The following is a 21,337-nucleotide window of genomic DNA, read 5'->3' as shown; positions in this document are numbered from 1 at the left end:
TTAAAGGCTAATGACGTCAATATAAATTAGGGGTTGATACCTATGTACATAATGTACCTCCTATATCTGTACTACATTTATGTACTATGTTAATATTGTATTATAGCCGTCAACTATATGTAGATAGAATTGTCCCTTAATCTCCAATAACAAAGTCTATATGCAGCGGGGTTTCTTTTTTACGTAAAATATTCGACCATGCTACCTTAGGTTATATCGTAAATATCAGCATTTCCAAGCAAAGCCGCGCGCACGGGAACCCTTGTGGGATATAACCCGTCGAACCAGTTAAGCAGAGGTATCCCCCACCACATCTTTACCGCAAGGAGATACCTGATATGTACGGTACTCCTTCTGGTAGTTCTCGTTAGATCCGTCAGTATCACCCGTTAGTATTTCCGTAAGCTTCCAAGCTGAATATCGCAACAGCTAGGATTTAAGTATGACCTCAATTAAATGCGGTCACTATCTCCGTCGACGTTACCTTACCTTATTCCATAAGCTGCCCGGAGGAAAAGGTGATATATGATATACTAGTAAAGTATTCTTCGTCGAGGAGACAGCGGAGATAGCTAGCAAAAGCCGACTAAGATGGTGACTCTTCGGTCCTAAATGGTGTATGGCTCGCTTGATAATCAATTAGTAGCAACTATTAGTACACTATGTATAAATAGATGTATAAATAGACGTCCCGTTATTTAGTCTCTGGTCTTGGAGCTTTTCCTTTCAAACTGACCTCTCTCTCTTTCTACCTCTCAGAGTTTGCCATCGATCAGCCTGAGTTGCGACTGTTCTCTCTGCTTATAACCTCTTATAACCAAAATAGTAGCGGTATTCTTCCCAGGTGAAGAAAGCTAGGCAAGTACTCATTTTATTTCCAGCATATTTGTACTATACCTCGGCCATGAGTTTACATCGGGTCAACTTTTATTCTGCCCTGCTTAAGACAAGCTTCCGGCCTCGACTATGTTATCATCCCGCAGCCGTGGCCTTAGTCAGGTACCCCCACATCAAGCTAACCAGCTACCCCCCTAGCAGAACCATGGCGAGCTCTTACACTATCAATTCTGCTTTCAAGTTAAACAGTGGCTATGAAATCCCCTTATTGGGCTTCGGTGTAAGTGCTTAATCTTCTATAATTTCACATTGCTATAGGCGGGTCGAGTTAACAACTCTTAGGTATACTTAACGTGAGTCTATTGTTGTCTAGGTAAACTTATAAAAGGGTATTTGTGTCTAATCTAACCACCGACTTCCAGCCCGCCAGAAGAGACCGAGAGGGCCGTTGCCGATGCGCTTAAAGCTGGCTACCGCCACATCGACTCCGCTGTCTTTTACCACAATGAAGAAGGGTGTGGCAAAGCTATCAAGGCGAGCGGACTGCCGCGGTCTGAAATCTATTTTACATCCAAGATTCCCCCAGATCTAATGTCATACGATGCCACTAAGGCACAAGTCGACAAAAGTCTGAAAACTGCGGGCCTGGACTACATCGATCTCATACTCATCCATTCGCCGTACGGTGGCTCAGCGGCCCGAAAAGGAGTGTGGAAAGCGCTCGTAGAAGCTGTTGAAGAGGGCAAGGGTATGTTTATTCTCTTGGTGTCTTTCATCTTTAGGAATATTACTAGTATAGCTTACTGACACTGTATAGTCCGATCCATCGGTGTTAGTAACTACGGAGTCCAGCATCTCGACGAACTAGAAAAGCACATTGCAGAGCTTGAAGCCGAACGAGGCGGTAAGGGCAAAGGAGGTGTCATCTCAGTCGGCCAGTGGGAGATTCACCCATGGTGCCGTCGTGAGGATATCGCCGAATGGTCTAAGAAGCGCAACATCGCCGTCGAGGCCTACTGTCCCGTCGTCAGGGGTGAACGATTCGGCGACCCGACTCTAGTTAGCCTCGCCGAGAAATATGGCAAGACTCAAGCTCAGATCTTGATTCGATGGAGCTTACAGAAAGGTTATCTCCCGCTTCCCAAGAGCGCTACAACTTCCCGAATTATCGAGAACGCCGCAATCTACGACTTTGACTTATCCCAGGAGGATATTGAGAAGTTGAATACGGACGTATATGCCCCTATTGCATGGGACCCTACCAAGGCTGGCCTAGATGACTAAATGTAGTGAACCCCTTTTAGGAGGTTTGGAGCTTGGTAACATAGCATCTCCTCAGCACTAATTGTGAAGACAATAGTAACTACAACTAGTTAATATACTATCTTATAGCTTAACCCATATCTTTTCAGTGTAGGAGTGCTTTTTTCAAGGCCATCCATAGTTCAATAATGAAGATTAACTACCAGTTATGTGAAGTACAACATTATGTCCAATAATTGTCCCAAGTCTCAAGCTTCGCCTATATTCATGTTTAGATATATATATAATAATCCTAAAGGATATGTGTTAGAATATATGGTTCTACTCGACAATAAGCACTCCATTCATTTGACAAATAGGTAATGGTTGTTGTAACATAACCGGAGTGACACGACAGGTCCCGCCTTAGCGTTGTCCAATTATATACTCCAGTTTAGCTCAGCTTCGAATTCAAATGTACAAGCAAAGGGTTACACCAACAAGTTCAAATCTCACGAGATAATTATTTGCATGTTTAAAATCCAACTACCTGTAAAGAATGTCGAAAGCAAAGGAGAAAAGGTAAGGAAGAGACCAAAAAAAAAAAAAAGGAAAAAAAAAATACAGCAAAGGCTCAACACTCGTTAGCATCGAACCCTCGCCGCGCGAAGTCTTTTCAGAAGGGGTTCAAACTTGCGGATTTCAGATTGAGTAAGATACAGACAGGGGATTTTTAGGTCAACCCTACCCTGCATCCGACGTTCATCTTCACCGAAAGTAATGGCCGCTTCTGGGCGAGTGGACGTAGCCGCGACCTAGCCACTCGACCAACTTCGAAGCTTTTGCAAGCTTGTTAAAGATTACGATAATTATTTTAATTTATAACCTTTTTGGTGGTTGCTACCACGTTACTATGCACTTACTTGTACTTGATAAGTGACATGTAGATAAGTGAACGCGACTGCTTGTTTGCTTTAGTTGTTATATAACAGAAGGAACGACATGGACTAAATTGGCACTAACTTAGGAAAGTACAGAGATAACTATTCTTTCCCAAAGGTACATAACCTAACCTAGGTAAACTAAGTATATCTCGATCCTGCCTACTTTGCGAGTTATTATATCCTTTCGCTTTAATGGCTTAAGAGGCTTAAGGGGTTATTTAAGCTTCCCCAATACGCCCTCCCAAGGCTTCAAAGGCAAACTTGACTGCTTTGGTTTCTCCGGAGCCCCTTTCCTATAATTACCGGCAGCCCACAACTCGACCTCGAAGTCTGAGGGTAATGTCCACTCAAGCTCTTTCTTAGAAAAATTAAGAACGACGAGCCAGCGATCCCCCTTACCACTTGCACGAACATATGCAAAGACATCCGGGTGCTCGGGAGACAACTCCTGGAAGTCTCCGTACACGAAAGCATCCGCATGATCTTTTCTCTGTTTGAGAGCCCATTGCCAGAACTGCCAGACTGAAAACTCGTTGGGGTCATCTGCTTTGATTTGAACCTCGACGTTAATCTTTTGATAGTCATCTATAACTCGCATCCACGGCTTAGTACCTGGGTCACAGAACCCTGCGTTCTCCCCTGCGGTCCACTGCATAGGAGTTCTAGCATGGTCACGCGCCTTCATGTCAATTACTTTGCGGCCGTAGGCGAGTTTCTCTTTGTCGCCTGCATACAGCATTTCGCATTTCTTCCAGTAGTTGATGGTCTCGATGTCCTTAAACTCAGAGATGTCCCAGGTCGTAGGAGCGTTACGGATACCGATCTCCTCGCCCTGGTAGACGAAAAGTGTACCCCCGAGGGTAGTCTGCATGAGAGCAAGGAGTTTTGCCCCCTTTTCTCGCCACTCATCACTGTCATCAGTATACCGTGAGACTGATCTGGGATTGTCGTGATTTTCAATAAACACTGAGTTCCAGCCGTCGTTCTCTATCATAACCCGCTGCCACCTTGTGATAATCGACTTCATCTCTTTGACATCCCAGGGCTTAAGGGCCATCCTAACGTTCGGCTTGTCGATATCGACTAGATCAAAGATGAATATCATCCTTAACTCCTCAGAATTGGCACCGACGCTTCGCAGGACTTCCTTCTCGTCGCTGACTCCGGGCATCTCTCCGACCGTAATCGTGTCGTACTTACTCAGCACCTTCCGGTACATTTCTCGTAGGAATTCGTGTAGTCTCGGTCCATTGACGAAGTATTTAGACCCAGGCTGGTACCTATGCCCGGGATCCAATACTATATCTGCATCGGGAAAGCCAGGTGCTTTGGATATTAGATTAATGACGTCCATTCGAAAACCAGATGCACCTCGAGTCACTGTAGTAGGGTTAGCATTGTACAGGTTCCGATCTTAAGGCAGAGATCAAAGGGGGCAAATGAATATGCTACGCACTCCAAAAATGCATTACATCCCAAACAGCATCTCGAACTTCAGGGTTTTCCCAGTTCAAGTCTGGCTGCTCCGGAGTGAAAAGACTTAGATAGAATTCGCCAGTTTTCTCGTCATATGTCCAGGCGGAATTAGCTTCACCCAGGATCTGTGCCCAATTATTAGGCGGCTCTGGTACGCCGTCGGGACCAATGCTCTTCGGCTTCTTCCATATGTACCAGCTGCGCTTTGGACTATCGATGCCCGCGCGGCTCTCAAGAAACCATGGATGCTCATTACTAGTATGATTCACTACCAGGTCCATCATTAGTTTCATATCGCGCTTCTTAAGCTCGGTAATCAACTCGTCGATGTCCTCCAGAGTCCCATATCGCTCGTCGAGCTGCTTGTAGTCGGCGATATCATAACCCATGTCTGCCTGTGGAGATTTGAGGATAGGTGATGACCAGACCACATCAATACCCAGGGACTTGAGGTAATCCAGCCGCGAAGTAATACCCTTTACGGTACCCCATCCTGAGGTCACTCCAGGCTTTTCACATGGGATTATACATAATTAATACTATTCTGGTGGAACGGCCTCAAGATGTACCTACCTGGCACTGGAAGCTTGCTGGGTAGATTTGATAGACCACTGGGAACTCAAAAGTCAGTTTTCATTCACTAGCATAACATTTCTATGATATAACATGGATTTAAGCAGCAGAAATAGGCTACCTAGGTAGTTAGGTTTTCAAGGGTCAGATAATTCGGTTGACATACCAGCTTCTTTCCACCACTTAGGTGTTGAATAAGATGACTCGGTCGCAGCCATTTTTAGATGAACATAAAACTTCAAAAATAACTTCTAACGCTTCCATCGGTTCTGTTTAGTAGCAGCAATATAGTTTAAACTTGTCTACATTAGGCATCAATGCGTTTCCCCTCAAGACCATCAACTGACGTCGAGCCGCATCTGACTGTTGAGATCTACAGTTTCTTGCATAAATATTAAGTGAGCTCAACCTGTATGCGTAGATGGTTGGTTGCAGCTATCTAGTAGCACCGCATAATGTTTTGGTTCCTATTATCGGATATCCAGTTGGAGAGATGCCCCCCCCTCCTTTGAGCGGGCATTAGTGGAGGCTTAAGGGGAATCACACAAGGGGATTTGTGTTAAACAATGGATGCTTACCTAGGTAATTGAATAAATCTAATGATAACCCTTTTTTTTCGCTAACATTTACTTACACATAGACTTGTGAAAAATAGTATAATTTTATGTTTATTTAGGTATACTAGTTATATTCTTGCGCTCTCATCCCTTTTCACACCAACAGGGAAGACGAGTAGGTAATACCTCCGTGAAAGCAAGAAACACCAAGGCTAAGACGGCTGATGATGATGATGATGATGATAACGTTTTAAGTCTATTGATCTGCTATAGGCTACCTAAGAGGTAGATACCTATTCTACGGTGACTCGGATTATTAAGGGGTATATGTGACCTATCATTTCATAATGTTCCCCCAGTGCAACCCAACTAAATCCCCCATATAGAAATGTGAAGCGTAGGAGAGTGCTTTAAATATTGAAATTTAACTTCGCTAAAAATAAAGGAATATATATGAGATATGTAAGCCAGTTGCGGCTACAGATCCGAGATGCACTCGACGCCGTGATAATCCTTCACGGTTTCAGGAGTATATTATTGGGGGCGGTAGTGCAACCATGTCTACCGAAGAAATGAAATCGCCATACCTTAGGTACTTACACAGCTCCTTAATCTATAATATATGTTTAGTATAATGCCGTGATACAATCCCAGGGGTCAAGCTGAGAACCATGTCTGGGGTGCACTATGAACACCAAAGACAAATCATGCATGATACTCTATGAAATTAGGAATAGGAGAATGATATATTCCTCTTTAGCCCACACTCTTCAAGACTTAGCTTGACTACTTGATTAGTGCAAATCCTACCATATATAGCTGACCCCTAAGACCTGGAGAACTACGGGGCTCCTATATTGTAATATAGGATTTAATACAGCAGAAAATGAAATTAGACTAAGATTTCTCATTATCTTCGCTTGACGCCTTTCCTCTAGTAGTTGTCATATGGTATACTACTTACCTACCTACCTACCTTTAGAAATCTCCTTACTGGAATCTTGATCTCTAACCCTAAAGTTCAAGCAACCAGAAGATGCCAATGAAAGCGCCATACCGACAACTTTTATCCCGCCGACCTCGTCGTTAGCAAAGTGGTCCAATGGAGGTACCCAGAGCAATGCGGTGGTCGGACAAGACACTCGGGCCGGACGGGCCTTGGAACGCAGTAGAAGTAACACTAGGAAGCGAGCAAGATGTCACCGTATATGCCGGGAGGATGTGGGAATCCTATTTCCCTGGCGCAACTTACTGCGGAAATACCACAACTGCGGGCCAACCATGCTACGCGAAACAAGCCGGCGCTATCTACGACGAGTCGGTAGGCACCGGAGACGTACCAAATATCGATTTCAGCGCCAGCGCATACTACGCGTCTGACATGGATGCTGTAGGGACTGATGCAAAGCGGTATACCGACCGCATTTCCCTGGGAAAGGATTCGAGCCATTGGAGTCCAGTTAGCGTTGATAACTTTGCCATGGCTCTCATGAGTGATACTCAGCTTCGATATCCTAATGGGAACGAGTACCCCTTATTCGCGGGGTGTCTTAGCCTCGGTGCTGCACCTAATAGTATGTATGATGCCGTTAACTCGTGCCCCTTAGCTACTGATCTTATAAGGAGATATCCAAACATGTCCCCTTGACATTTCGCTAATACGTGGTGTGTAGTTATTAACCATACATTCGAAATAATACCAGGGCAGGTTGCCGGCGCCGTCAATACGAGTCTGCTTGCTGGGACTCTATTCACGAACCACGCCATCGCCTCTCAGACTTTCGGAATGCATATCGGCTCAGCTGCTCCCAATCGGGTCTCAGGATCGCTCTGGCTAGGCGGATATGATAGGAACAGGGCCGTTAACGACATGCTATCTCTTCCTATACCTGACCCGTTTATCGCATTTTCAAACGCGCCCCTCGTAGATATCTCGATCAACGTAGTCAAAGGGGGTTCACCATTTCCCTGGACCTCGAAAGGAGGCCTACTAGCATCAGGAAATTCTTCCATAGGCAACCAACTCGGCGTCATCATCGACCCCTGTCTTCCATATCTAAACTTACCCAAAAGTACATGCGACGCCATCGCCGCCGAGATCCCGGTGAAACTTGACGACGGACTTGGCCTTTACCTCTGGGACACGAAATCACCAGACTACACACGGATCGTGCAATCACCCTCCGTCCTAACATTTACATTCGTAGACCCGGACAGCAACTTACGCAAAGTCAACATCTCGGTACCATTCACGCACCTAAACCTAACTCTCGACCAACCCCTCGTCGACAAACCAACTCCCTATTTCCCTTGTAACGCAGCGTCGAACGGCGCATATGCCCTCGGCCGCGCGTTCTTACAAGATACCTTCATCGGCGCGAACTTTCAAACCGCGGTGTACTTCCTGTCACAAGCACCTGGACCCAATCTCAATAGTGAGAACGTAATGGCCATGGATAGTGATTGCCGGACTTTAGAGGCTAGTAAGAACGACTGGGTCACATCATGGAATGGACATTGGACGCCGCTCCCGGAGCCGGATAGCAATACATCCTCCAATACATCCTCGGGCGTTTTAGTCTTTAATAATCTAGCGTTAGGATATAATTCCATGGTAGGTACAATCGCTGGCGCAACTGTGGGTGGAGTAATTGGATTGATGTTGTTGAGTTTCGTATGTTTCGTCATGTGGAGATATAGGAAACATGGTAAAGGGGTTTCGCTATGTGGTTTATCTCTAATCAAAGACAAGCCAATCGTTCATAATACCATGAACGTCGTAGATGCTAACGAATTTAAACCACCCGTTGGGTATTCGCAGCATATGCCGTACGAGCTAGCGCCGACGACGTGGCAATTACCAGCTAATATCACGGACCGAGCAGCAGAGATGGAGACTCCCCACATTGTACACGAGATGCCTGTCGATTACATAGAACACCATGGTTATTATTATACAAATACATAACATTTTATTAGTCCTCACGACTCTCTGTAGGAGCATCATCCCCTAAAAGGCTCCGCTCTTCGTCGGCAACCAGAGCTTTCTGCTTGGTGGTCGTCTTACTCTTCTGTAGACTAACCCATATAGCAGACCCGATAATTAACGTACTACCAAAGAGACTCTCGACAGGAGGTGTAGTTCCCCAGATCACTCTCTCGAGGATGAGCGCAAAAACCATTTGCGTATACTGGATTCCCTGGTTAGTTCTAACTCTCATATATGCTTTGCATAACAATAACTTACTATGAGATTCGTCGCTCTACCCGCCTTCTCCCTCTGCAGACCCTCCGTCAGGAGAAACTGTAGCAAAAACCCGGCGATACCTATGGCTACTAGCAAAGTCCTACATAATGTTAGTCGTGACTGTTTAGTAAATCAAAAAACGAAAGGTATATCTTACCATTGCGTAACATTCTGAGGGATCTCAAAGTGCAAATCCGGAACAACGAGGATAATAACGAACGATCCAACAGTCGCAAGGACAGCAAAGTAGTTGACACTCACAAGCGAGTGCGCGCGCTTCCCAATAACTCGAATGGTAGAGTACGCAGTAGCGGCGCCAAATGTTCCGATGACGGCCAAGAGCGCGGCGATGGAGCGTTCAGCCGGTGTTGCAGGTACAGAGGGGACTATGCCCTTGGGCTGGTCTACCATAAATAGCCTCGTCCCGTTGAGCTCCGGCTCATGTGATCCATGCTGTGGAAAGAGAAACGTCGGTCGGGCGATGAAGAGCACACCAGCGAATGCGATCAAACCCGCTATAGCCTCTTTCACCGTAAATGGTTCCTAACAGGTTAGAACAGGTTAAAACAATATCTATTAAAAATAAAACTTCGGGTGCACGCTATACTTACTCTCAGAGCTATAAAACATACGAAGGCGGTCATAGTTGGTACCAGGAAGGAAATCACTGTAGCGTCTGATATGTTTAAATACGATAGCGAGTCTTGTAACAGATGTCAGCTCCGACCGTTTCATCAATGTATGCATATAGAGGTAGATTAAACTTACAGTAAGAGCAGAAAAGGCCCGTGAAGCCAGCCAACCCCCGCTACGGTGGACTATTAGTCCAACTGTGCCAAAATCAAGAAAATGGGTGGGAGCTGTCCAAAAAGGGTAGTTTAATAAGCAACGCTAGTGCACAGTATCCCGAAATACCTGAGATATAAGATTTTTTATTATTTTATTTATTTTATTAATTTTATTACCGTACCTCATAATATAACGGACTTCGTCTTGGACAATATACTTAAATAACTTTATAAATATCACATTTCTAGTACTATGATTGGTATCATTTTATAGATTTAATTGATGCGAAAATAATGATCCTACTTGCATGCTTATAAGATGCGTATTGAATAATTTATCCGTTGTTGAAATACCTACCTTAGATATCTATAAGTGGTGGTCTTGAAGGGTATCACGTGTTAGTCTTTTTACATAGTACCTATTTGATATTGATATAATACTCCAGCTTAAAGACATATAAAGATGCAACCTGAATCATTATTTTCGCATTAATTGAAGCTATAAAATGACACCAATTATAATTTTTAAAATAGGATATTCGTAAAGTTATTACAGTGTATAAGTTGTATCCTGTATATTTACGTATTTGTATATATTTAAGGTTAAAGTGAAGGTTTGATCTGATTGGCTATTGTTTCTAGTTTGTCATGATGTATTTCATGATGTATTTCATGATGTATTTCATGATGTATTTCATGATGCTTATATTTTTTAATATCTTTACGAATTTAAGGTCGAGTTATATAAGACCTAGGTTGAAATTTTTGTCTTTTTTTAATAAAAATACCAATACCAATTTCGAATAATTTGAACGTATATTAGTAAAGTTATCCCTATATAAAAGGTATATATTACCTTATAGATTGTGTATATAGTAGAAATAGTCGAGCTTATACTGTAATCTTAATGTTACTATTACCTTATTAGATATAGTGCGACCGACATTCTTGATTTTGGCACAGTTGGACTAATAGTCCACCGTACCCGCAACACCAAGAGGCCCCGGATATCGCGACGGCCAAGCGGAAAATCGGGAACTTTCTTGTACCACATGTACAGAGAACCCAATATCGCCGTTGCAAGCATGCGTACGAAAATAATCTGCAAGGCGTGAAACTTTGTTTCAAAGCCCGTCTCGAGTAGTCGTGTTGTCATTGTCATCTATTCCAGTCGTTAATATCCATAATTAAATTTGAGCAAGATTGTTTTAACGTACTAGCGATGCAAAAACTTGGGCGAGGAATACGAAGAAGAGACCAATGTTTCTTTCGTAGAATTCCTTTAATTTCTGCCATGCATTTTGGTTTTGTTCATCGCTATGCTCTACAAGACCTTCTTCCTGGTCCTGGTTCTGTTCACCAACATCAACACCAACACGCGGGGCCATGCTTCCACTTTCAACATCATCTCCAACCTGCGATGATTGAACGAGAGTATCGGAATCCTTCGTAGATCCCTCTGACGCACTTACGGATCCATACGACATCGTGTTTAGTCGTAAAAAAATAAAAATAAAAATCTGAAGAAACCCCAATTATTCTAAATGCTTATAATGGAAGTCTTTGAATTAGTGGCGATTTGAATTTATTTCCCCGGTCTCGGCCTCGGCCTCGGTTTCGGAGCTCTTTCACTAACACATGACCCGGACCCTTGTTGAATTTATTTTACAAAAATTATGATATTATCTCCATATATTAATAAAGCATCTAACATCTATCAGATAAATAATAAATGATAGAGAATGCAGATAGTTGTTGGTTTGTATCACAACATAATGTGGCATCCGTACGGGAAGTATCGGAAATTTACATAAGAAACGAATATGAGAGGGTATATTGAAACTTATAACTCTAGGTAACATAACCAGATAATCAATCCATAATTAAACCGGGCAACACAACTAAAAACAGAACCAACCACCAATTCTCTTAGCCCTTCCACCCCATCCTTCCTCCTCCGGCTCTACGTCGTCCTTCGTATACACATCAGTAACTAGATCCATCTCGCTCGCCTTCTTGAACTTCGTCTTCTTAATCAACTTCCACGCGACGAACATCAAGGCAAACAAGGGTAACTCGATGTAAAAACTAACAAAATCAACAGCGTTAAAAGTCGGGCTGAAACAACTCCACCCCTGAACGAGAACGATAAAGCTGTTTAGTACGATGGCAATGATTGGTCCTGCCGGATATGTCCAGTTCTTGAAGGGCAAGAGATGCTCCTTTCCCTGTGCTTTCAAGCCGGCACGGAACCGTAGCGATGCGACACCAATGCTGATCCATGATAGCTGATTAGAGACACCAACAAGGTTTTGCAACCACGTCCACAGCTGGCCTGCACCGATAAAAGATGCGCCAAACAGCAGACCGGAAATGAACGAGGTGAAGAGGACAGATACCCAAGGGACCTGGAATCGAGTCAAACGTCCAAACACCTTCGGCGCGTGACCATTAATAGATAAGGTGTATAATAGACGAGACCCAGCGAAAAGCGCATGATTTCCTGCCGAAATAACACTTGTAAGGATAACAACGTTGACGAAGGACCCTGCTACTTTAGACCCAGCTAGCTGAAAAGCGATAGTGAAGGGAGATGTACGAGTATTTTTAGAATTGAGGCCTGGATAGTTATACGGCACATTAAGGCCGATCATCAGAGAACCAAGGATATAAAAGAACAGGATCCGCCAGAAGACATTCTTAACAACGCGCGGTAGCTGGCGAGCCGGGTCCTTAGTCTCACCGGCAGTGATAGCGATCGACTCAGTGCCGCCGTAAGCAAAAGATGCGGTTACAAAGACACTAGCAAATCCACCAATACCTCCCACGAAGGGAGCATCGCCAATATACCAGTTTCGCGCACCGATATATTCGTGTGTCGTGTTTCCGCCGACGTTTACAGCGATGCTCAGGATGATGAATATGACAATGGTGATGACCTTTAGAAGACACAGCCAGTACTCTACTTCACCATAGGCCCGTACGTTTATAATATTGGCCAAGATGAGTAAGAACCAAATGATAAGGCCGAGAGCATACCACGGGAAGGTATCGGTCCAATACTGGAGGATTAGCTGCAAGGCAACTAGATCAGCAGCCGTAGACACAGCATCGTTAAACCAATAATTCCACGTCAGAGCGAAACCCCAGGCGTCATCTAGATAACGCGCCGAGAAGGAACAAAAGGAGCCAGCCACTTTAAGGGGTAAGTTAGTATAAGAATAGTCTGAGATCGGTTACTATCGGCATATTCTTACCTGGAACAAAAGCAGCCATCTCACCAAGACACAACATCGTCACGAACACGATGCCTCCCACGATAGCATAACTAAGTAATAACGAAGCCGGTCCGCCGGTCGCTAATGCTTTTCCCGTCCCCAGAAAAAGACCAGTCCCGATGGTACCTCCGATAGCTATCATCTGAACCTGGCGCGCGGACAGCGAACGTCGTAGCTTATCTTCCGCCACATATCCGTGGTCGGCGATGCCATGGGATGCAGTCGCCGTAGCTTGCGCATTCTTTTCCGCGTCGACATCCATCATGCAGCTTTGACACTTAGCTTAGCTTAGCTCGAGATATCGTCAACTTAGTGCTTGTCGTCGGTTACCCCTGACCAACGACATAACTCGCATTATTGATTATAACAAGCGCCTACAAGACTTTAAATTAAATGGATTTTGCATGTATCGAAGCACGTCATTTCACGTGAATATGGTGTTTAGGCAAACAGCTTATTGGACTAGCCTAAAACAGGCTGGCACATGCTTTGACCTGCCTAATCGGGAAGGCAGACGGTGTTGTTATTCCTCACCGAGGTGTGATGTTTGTATGTCGTCGTTATGGTTTTTGCCTCTTCTTGGGAATTTGAGAAATTAGGGGGGAGGCCAAGATCTGGGGTTGACTCCTTATATTGATGATTGAAACGGAGGATTGTGTAAAAGAGTACCCAGGTGAGATGAGGGGCTATACGTTTTTGGATGAGACTCTTAAACGAGAATGGCAGAGGAATAAAGTAAAAGCTTTATTAAAACCTCGAGTTACTTTATAGGCTTTAATTGATAAAAATGTGTGATGAGATATATAAAGCAACTCAAGATTATACCTAACCGCGAAACAACAATTATATAAGAAGCTATGGGACATCTATAAATTACTGTTGGTTAGCAGCTTGTTTGTGAGGCTCTAATATGCATAAAGGGTCTAAAGGCCCCGCCGGTTAGGTGATAATAGACTTATATTATTACCTTCCCATCTTTCAGTTTAGTCTCTGGCTTGAAATTAAATACGACCTAAATTCGGATTTTTAAGCGATCTCAAATTCTATCGTATATACGAGGCCATTGTGTTCTAGTTACGATTATCGAACGTTATCTGGCGTTATCATATTCATTATAGCAAATTAATAAAATATGTTATATGAATGATACATATATGAAATAGCTCACTGTAAAACTACCTTGAAGAGTTTAATATCAATAGTCTATAATCATAATTAATTACCTAATATTTGAGGTATTTGGTCAACTCATGACTTGACTAAACAGAGTCAAAAAATTAATCTTTTCTGGGGAGACCTCAACTGTTATTGTATGCTTCATGGCCAGAAGCTCAGAACTATCGGTCAGATTAAGTGCGATACCGTATCACTACTATCTTTTTAGTTAAAAGTAAATGGGATATTAAATATATAAACAATTATCAAATGAGAGTAAGCTTTTGAATGAAAAATTAGGTATTACCTGAGATTATCAATGTTACAAAATTCTTATCTCTTAGCATGTTCAGTCTCATCAATAAGTGATATATGAGTTATGACAGCACCTTCAAGCTATCACCAACCTGTCATAGTCATCACCATAATGCAACGCTGACGCGCCTTACCTTTAACTCATCCTCAACCAAATTTGTGAGTTGGAGACTATCTATACATACCTATGAACTGTCTAATCTTATTTAGCGGTAGATCTATAAGCCGGCACTGCTTCATCGAATAGAAGCCTCACTTCATCTCGTCATTGTAAGCACTCAAACGAGAGGGATGTAAAACATACACCAGTTTCTTGATCTATGTGGTATTGGGCCATGCGTAATCAAGCAGCGACAACAACCCCAATACCACGGTACCATTTACCCCACGACAGACCTATTAAAGATGACGTTCTGAAACCGACATGCCGGGTGATGTAAATATGCTTAGGTAACTTCCCTCTTCGGCGCGACGACATGTCAAAGGGAATTTTCGGCTTCGAGACATATTCGCTGAGGCATGACTCGGAATATTATGAGTAGGTATAATAGGCTGGCGCACGAGGGACGAGATGTGGCTGCATAGTTTCGATGAGCTGCATGGTTCTTTACACCCATTTCCATTTTCTAATATGATATGATTAACCCTCCCAGGAGAAATACGGAGCAATATGCAAGATCAAGATTAAAGCACATCAAGAGACATAATGCTAATGCATCTGTTGTCTTCGTATTTCCATGCAGGTTGTAAGATTGTACGATACATATCGGAACGCTACGAGAGTATACGTCAGCAACGAAGTGAAAGGGGAATAGGAATACTACCTCGAGTATGTTATGTGTATGTTATGTGCAGATAAAATCTAAACATCAGATGAAAAGTTATGGGGCCGCCTACACGATCGGGGTCAAATGACTAATAGTATGCAGGTATTCGTTCCCTACGGAGATAGTGGACCATTTACCCTAGTTCATCTGATCCATAAGGCCGGAATAGAGACCCGAGGTTCAGAGGCTAGTCTATTAAGTCCTATAGCTTTTTGCGGTGTAGGTTATATTTTATTGCCCTTTTCAACGTTGATCGCTAAAGTCTAAGTTATCTTATAGATTAATTAATTAACTTAACTAAGTAGTTATTAACTACCTAGTTAGTTAGTTAATTATAAGAAACATATACTTTCTCTATATTATTAGGGCATTATCTCTTTTGTATAAGTATAAGTCACAGAACAGAGAAACTCCTAACCTGACCCAAGTACCTAGGCATGCTTAGAGAAATAATCTAACCTATACGGCAGCGGTAAGCGTAACCGATATGTAGGAATAAGTCTAGTATGCGTGACACGGTACCTTTTTGATCCCGCAATCCTGCAGAACCACAAACCCGCGGCTCTGCTTACACGCTTATCCCGCTCGAGCCATCGCCATCGCCATTTCATACATACCTAGTAGTAAAATGACTTTCCAAGCGAAACTGTCGTGTGACGTGATATATCTTATTAACGCCATAATCGTGTGTGCCAGCCCATACCTACCTAGATCTTAAGACATACATATTATAGTTCCGCATACCGACATGAAGTCAGTTGTGCATTGTTCTCTATGTTAGGAAACGTAGCTCACTCTAGTATACTCGCAAAACTATGACGATCATACAGTCTTGGCACCTGCATCCGTCCCGGTCATGAGGCGGAAACTATTGAAATCGAGCCCCCCTCCCCTCTCTTCCCCCCCTCGTCCCGCCAGAACGGGCTGAAATCACATCCGTAAGCCTCGATCTTGGCAGGGCAGCTAGCGTGAGTCTGGTGGGTGGGTGTAGCCCGGTAGCTGATGTGTTCTTCAAAAACGTTTGCCTGAAGTGGGACGGATATCCAACAGGCCACGGCCGGTTATATTCAACGGTTAGTTAGATAGGAAAAAGATTTAATTTTAGTTCTTCATTATATATGCAAGCCGTAGTCCTCGTTAGCCCTAGCGCAACTTGGAAAACATGCGACTATAAACCTCAACCTTTCTTTTCCTAGTCTAACTCTCGCTCGCTTCCTTGAAATCGACACATAGTCATACCTTAGGTACCTAACATAGTGTAATCACTACCCGCCCGCCCCAGGAACCAGAACCACAAGCGTTGCATTTTCCTCATCTGACGGCTCTCGCTTCCGGATGCCCGGCATCCGACTCTCGTCTAGTTATTGGCTCTGCACCATAGGCTGCGTCTTACTAGACCGTGTAGGATTTTATTATTGGGTGTTTTTTCTCGTCTACGCACAACTAATACTACCCGATACTATAGAACTCATGCAGGCTGAAAGACGTGTCTGAAGCAGATAAGCTAACGTGACTATAGTCAGTCAAGTAAGGTTGAAGGTTCATTTCTACGTGACTTAAATTTGGAAACCTTGCGCTGGTGCCGTCATCCTTGCTGGCGGGCCCTGACATTGAACCAAATCTGGAGATGAGAGCTACGTGACGTGAAATTTTAAACCTGGTTCTTCATCGGTGATATTCCTCGGCTATGTCCTGTAGTCGACCAAGTAATATATTCCTTCGTAGCTGGGCGGTGGAAAATGTCTTGTATATATATTAGGGGGGGAACCGGCCGCCAGTTACGAGACTTTACGGTAGACTACCAGTCCCTTAGCATCTATCCACGACTAGCCAGTCCCGAGGGACATAGAGAAATATAGCCATCGTCCGGAGTCTCTCCTAGAAGACAAGATGGTATCTACCTGGATACTTGCCGCCTCGGCTATCGCCCTGTCAGGGCTAGCTCTCGCTGACACCTGCTCCACCCTGAAGGATATTTCTAACATTGACGTTGCTGATCCTCTTGAGCTATCATATATCAAGGAGCAAAACGAGTATTGGTCTACTTCATGCTCTGCCCTGAAGCCTTCTTGTATTCTTTTCCCCAAGGATGCCAACGAGGTATCTGCCATCGTGAAGGTCCTCAATAATAACACGGAGCCGTTTGCTATTAAGTCTGGCGGACATAATCCTAATAATGGCTGGTCGAGCGTCAAAGGTGGTCCCCTTATCTCAACCCAGAAGCTTACGCAGGTCATCGTGGATCAAGAGACGGGTATAGCTAGAGTTGGTCCTGGACAGAGGTTAGACAGCATCTCCGCTGAACTTCAGGGAACCGGGTGGACCTTTGTCGGTGGTCGTATCGGCAACACAGGCGTAGGCGGCCTTGTTCTCGGCGGTGGTCTGTCGTATATGTCGGCTCAGTATGGCTGGAGTGCTTCCTCCGTACTTGAATACGAGATCGTTCTCGCCAACGGTACCATCACAACCGCATCTGCTACCAATAACGCAGACCTGTTCAAGGCTCTCAAGGGCGGTGGTAACAACTTTGGTATCGTGACTACATACGTCCTCCAACTATACCGTCAAGGTAACGTCTTCGGCGGTAACCTGGTATTCCTTCATAGCCCTGAAACAGACAAGAAGTTGTTGAAGGCCGTGCGGGACTTCACTGAGTATAACCAGGACAACAAGGCTGCCGTCATTGTCACAGCGGAGCGTGGCAACATCGATCTCATCGACACCTGGATCCTGTTCCTCTTCTACGATGGCCCCGTAGTCCCCGAGGGAACCTTTAAGAACTTTACTGATGCCGGGCCTCTCCTCGATACCACCAAGGTGCAAACCTACGCCGATCTGATGGGCGGCAGCAACTGGGTTATTGTCCCACTATCCGTCGTGCAGATTGGAACAGAGACAATCCCCATGCCGTCGGCTGAAAATAACGTGAAAGTCATGGAAGGCCTTCACGCCCATTGGCGAAACATCACCGACACGGTGCTTCTCGAGCCTGGTATCATCGCTTCTATCGCGTACCAGCCCTTCCCTAAGGCCATCGCACAGGCCGCAAAGGCAAGGAGCGTGGATTTAATTGATGCGGATGATGAGGCGCACCGCCTGATTATCGAGATGAACTATAGCTTCTTACCGCAGAGTGACTATGCGAAGATGGATCAGAAGCTACAGAATACTGTGAGTATACAGGGAAATCATATGTCCCCTTCTTGAACTTTGATTTATAAAAGCAACTTACTAACACGAAGCTATAGTACGGCGGTGTACGCGAACGCATACTCGGCTGGCAACAAGACGGGACCCTGCCCGACATCTACCTCCCCGTGTTCATGAACTACGGTTTCCATCAGCAGGACTACTTCGCACGACTACGTCCAGAGAACCGAGCATTCGCACACTCGGTATCGGAGAGTGTAGATCCTGATGGTTTCTTCCGAAACCGAACAGGAGGCTGGAAGCCTTAGACATGCTGCTCACCTTGATTGATACCCATATATATACCTCCTATGTATTTAGCACGAGCCTTTATGTCTCATTCTCATTTTTGTCTTATGCTTTTATGATATAACCAATACCCGGAAGGCATAGGCAGTTGGTGCGTAATAAGCTTCTATAGTGATGAAACAATATATAATATATTAATAGTATATAGTATTATAGTATTTATGATATATAATAACGATGCTTCAGGTCTTCATACAGTAAATACCTAACTAAGTAGGTAGGTAGGTACCTAGGACATGAGATAATCACCCGTCTAGCTAAACGTCAACCTTTTAAGACACTATAAAGTAAACGAGTAAGGAGAGAATAAAATACTCCAGAAAAAAAAGAAATAAACTCCCCAAAAGTAACTTGACTAATCTTGGTCTGTTCATGATGCAGTGAGTGTGGATTGAACACACGACTTTTAGATTTGATGATGAAGTTTTGGACTTCAGTCTGACACTCTCCCAGCTACCTACCTTAGGTATAAACTAACGAGGACGGAAAGATTAGGTATATAAAATATAAAATATAAAATATTAGGTAGATTTGGTATGTATACCTAATGACCTGTATTATTTAAAACTGCTATGGGGTATTCGTTCGTAAAGCTAGCCACTGGTACGTAGAAAGTACGGGGCGTGGTATGAGAAACGTAGGATCTCGGTATGTAGTAAGTTTCGTATGTTCGCTCAAATTGTAACTCTCCAACCCAATCCCAACGCATAAAAAAATAGGAATTTTCAAATAGTGCGTCGTAATGGTATAAATACCCCGTCTTCGTCTGTTGATATTTCCTCCGCTCTATTATACAATACCGCCTTAATTCCGTCTATACGCCGGCACCTCCCGATTTTCCAGCTCGCCTCCCGCCCATCCAGAGTCAAGCTCATTCGGCGTTTGAGAATCAAGTTCGTAATGTTCCGTAGGCTTGTAAGCAGGCGTTGGGCCCTCATAAATTCCGGTGGAGGCGGTATATGGTGATTGTGCGTACCCGGTGCTGGGGGAGACCAAGGGTTCCTTATTGCTGTATTGTTCTTGGGGAACTTCTTGTTGAACTTGCTGGGATCCGTCGAAGGGTACTTCCTGCTTTCTCTTCTGGCGATATCGTCTTAAGAAGAATAATAGGCCAACGAGGATAGCGATGACGACTGCTAGGACGCCTATTACGATGCCTGCAATTGCACCACCTGAGAGTCCAGTAGAGTTTGACTAGATTCCACGTTTAGTATCTATCATATCTATATTTTGATAAAAGAGTATTTGTCTTAAGAACTTACGTCGTCCGTACTTAATGAAAAGCCGTCTATAGGATGCGCATAAGCCTGGTCGTTAGTAGCCGAAGCGACCCATTCGACCGTCGCCGTAACACTCGCGTTATCATACGCCGTGACCGTAGCAGTCTGGCCGACTTGAAAATTACTATAGCAGGTACCTCCGTACGCTGGCCGGTTGGTGTCTACCGGGTTGTCGGGAAGATGAAGCTGAAAACCACTGTCGTTATAGTTAGACCCCGTCGTATGATAATTGTGTATTATACATTTCCCTCGTAGATGATAGTATAGTGCATAAGAGATCTTCACTTACGAGGCGCAACAAGCTATATATCCATTCTCCCACGTCCTCGCCGTGTTCCAACTTTCGGGACAGACCAGCGGCGAGAACATAGGAGCAATAGAACTCGAGGCATTTTGTATCTACTAAATGTTAATAACTTTCCCTAGAGTCTCCACGATGCTTATTCCAGCCAAGAAAGCATCCACTCATCCATAGCATCGTAACAAGTAAAACAGGTTAATCACATACTACAAAACACGTTAGCACACCCCAGAATCACAGGTCGCAAACAGCCGCATTAGACCATCATACTAACCACTAGTATATCCATTAATATACCCTGACGGGTAACAATCTCCAATCTTCGAATTCGGCACCGGTTGCGGCTCGTTGAGCCAAAGCTGATATCCCGGTGACGACAACTGCGTAAGATGCACCTCGCGACACGATGCTGGCGGAGTGAAAGTTGTCGTGAGTTCCTTTTGCGTAAGCGTGAGTACGGAGACTGACGGCGCCGTGGTCGGGTTCGAAGTCGTCCCTGATTCTGTCCCAGATGGGAGGCTCGCAACGGTTGTAGTTTGGACTGCCATGGCGTAGGGGATTTGTGAGTAGCGAAGACAACGCAGCAATAGCAACAACTACAACTACAACTCCGGACAAATTACAGGAATGTTGAAAGCCCGTTAGACGACGATACGATAGCTGCAGAAGGAAGCAGAGCAAAAACAGATCAAAAGCAACTTCGGGACCGGCAGCGAGCGACTGGTGATCTAAAAGCCCTTGCTTTTAGAAGGATCGGGACGCCGCATCCACATAGGAACCGGTCGATGTAGCATTAATATATTATGGGTTGTCTAAGCCTGTCTTGTCCGAGCCAGCCCAGCCAACCCAGCTAGCCCAGCCCAGCCCTGCCAAAAAATCCAGTCTATGTATTTATGTATGTGCGTCTGGGGCACTTCAGTCTATCCTAGGCTGACTGAGGCGACACCAGGGTGACATCGCGTGGGAGTTCCCACAATGAACTTTTTGGATTTAGTACTAAAGAGTCTCCATTCTCCATC

General features: G+C 44.3%; 6 protein-coding genes across 6 annotated transcripts; 3 read left to right on the top strand and 3 right to left on the bottom strand.

The window, feature by feature from the left end:
* Positions 1–1,042: 1,042 nt before the first annotated feature.
* GL218_09318 (putative oxidoreductase C2F3.05c) lies at positions 1,043–2,121 on the top strand (the record flags this gene model as incomplete). The annotated part of the gene is made up of 4 exons (XM_033586153.1): positions 1,043–1,117; positions 1,180–1,190; positions 1,260–1,585; positions 1,655–2,121. 4 exons carry the CDS (start codon positions 1,043–1,045, stop codon positions 2,119–2,121), a joined length of 879 nt encoding a protein of 292 aa, XP_033439712.1.
* A 1,116-nt stretch (positions 2,122–3,237) lies between these two features.
* Positions 3,238–5,290, bottom strand: GL218_09317 (Alpha-glucosidase; the record flags this gene model as incomplete). Its single annotated transcript, XM_033586152.1, has 4 exons — positions 3,238–4,403; positions 4,480–5,008; positions 5,073–5,110; positions 5,239–5,290. 4 exons carry the CDS (start codon positions 5,288–5,290, stop codon positions 3,238–3,240), a joined length of 1,785 nt encoding a protein of 594 aa, XP_033439720.1.
* A 1,459-nt stretch (positions 5,291–6,749) lies between these two features.
* On the top strand, positions 6,750–8,173 carry GL218_09316 (uncharacterized protein; the record flags this gene model as incomplete). Its single annotated transcript, XM_033586151.1, has 3 exons — positions 6,750–7,203; positions 7,303–8,064; positions 8,118–8,173. The coding sequence occupies 3 exons, from the start codon at positions 6,750–6,752 to the stop codon at positions 8,171–8,173; spliced, it is 1,272 nt and encodes a 423-aa protein (XP_033439745.1).
* A 431-nt stretch (positions 8,174–8,604) lies between these two features.
* GL218_09315 (putative amino-acid permease PB1C11.02) lies at positions 8,605–13,204 on the bottom strand (the record flags this gene model as incomplete). The annotated part of the gene is made up of 9 exons (XM_033586150.1): positions 8,605–8,820; positions 8,877–8,976; positions 9,034–9,419; positions 9,488–9,579; positions 9,645–9,684; positions 10,650–10,826; positions 10,882–11,123; positions 11,583–12,860; positions 12,922–13,204. 9 exons carry the CDS (start codon positions 13,202–13,204, stop codon positions 8,605–8,607), a joined length of 2,814 nt encoding a protein of 937 aa, XP_033439721.1.
* Positions 13,205–17,129: 3,925 nt separating this feature from the next.
* GL218_09314 (Bifunctional solanapyrone synthase) lies at positions 17,130–18,697 on the top strand (the record flags this gene model as incomplete). Its single annotated transcript, XM_033586149.1, has 2 exons — positions 17,130–18,410; positions 18,488–18,697. 2 exons carry the CDS (start codon positions 17,130–17,132, stop codon positions 18,695–18,697), a joined length of 1,491 nt encoding a protein of 496 aa, XP_033439746.1.
* An 844-nt stretch (positions 18,698–19,541) lies between these two features.
* GL218_09313 (uncharacterized protein) lies at positions 19,542–20,866 on the bottom strand (the record flags this gene model as incomplete). The annotated part of the gene is made up of 3 exons (XM_033586148.1): positions 19,542–19,931; positions 20,000–20,213; positions 20,616–20,866. The coding sequence occupies 3 exons, from the start codon at positions 20,864–20,866 to the stop codon at positions 19,542–19,544; spliced, it is 855 nt and encodes a 284-aa protein (XP_033439747.1).
* Positions 20,867–21,337: the final 471 nt, after the last annotated feature.

Source organism: Daldinia childiae (genome assembly GCF_008694065.1).
Source record: "Daldinia childiae strain JS-1345 chromosome Unknown Scaffold18, whole genome shotgun sequence".
Classification (NCBI taxonomy): Eukaryota; Fungi; Ascomycota; class Sordariomycetes; order Xylariales; family Hypoxylaceae; genus Daldinia; species Daldinia childiae.
Note: the sequence above shows the minus strand (reverse complement) of the source record. Positions and strands in the feature narration are given on the sequence as shown.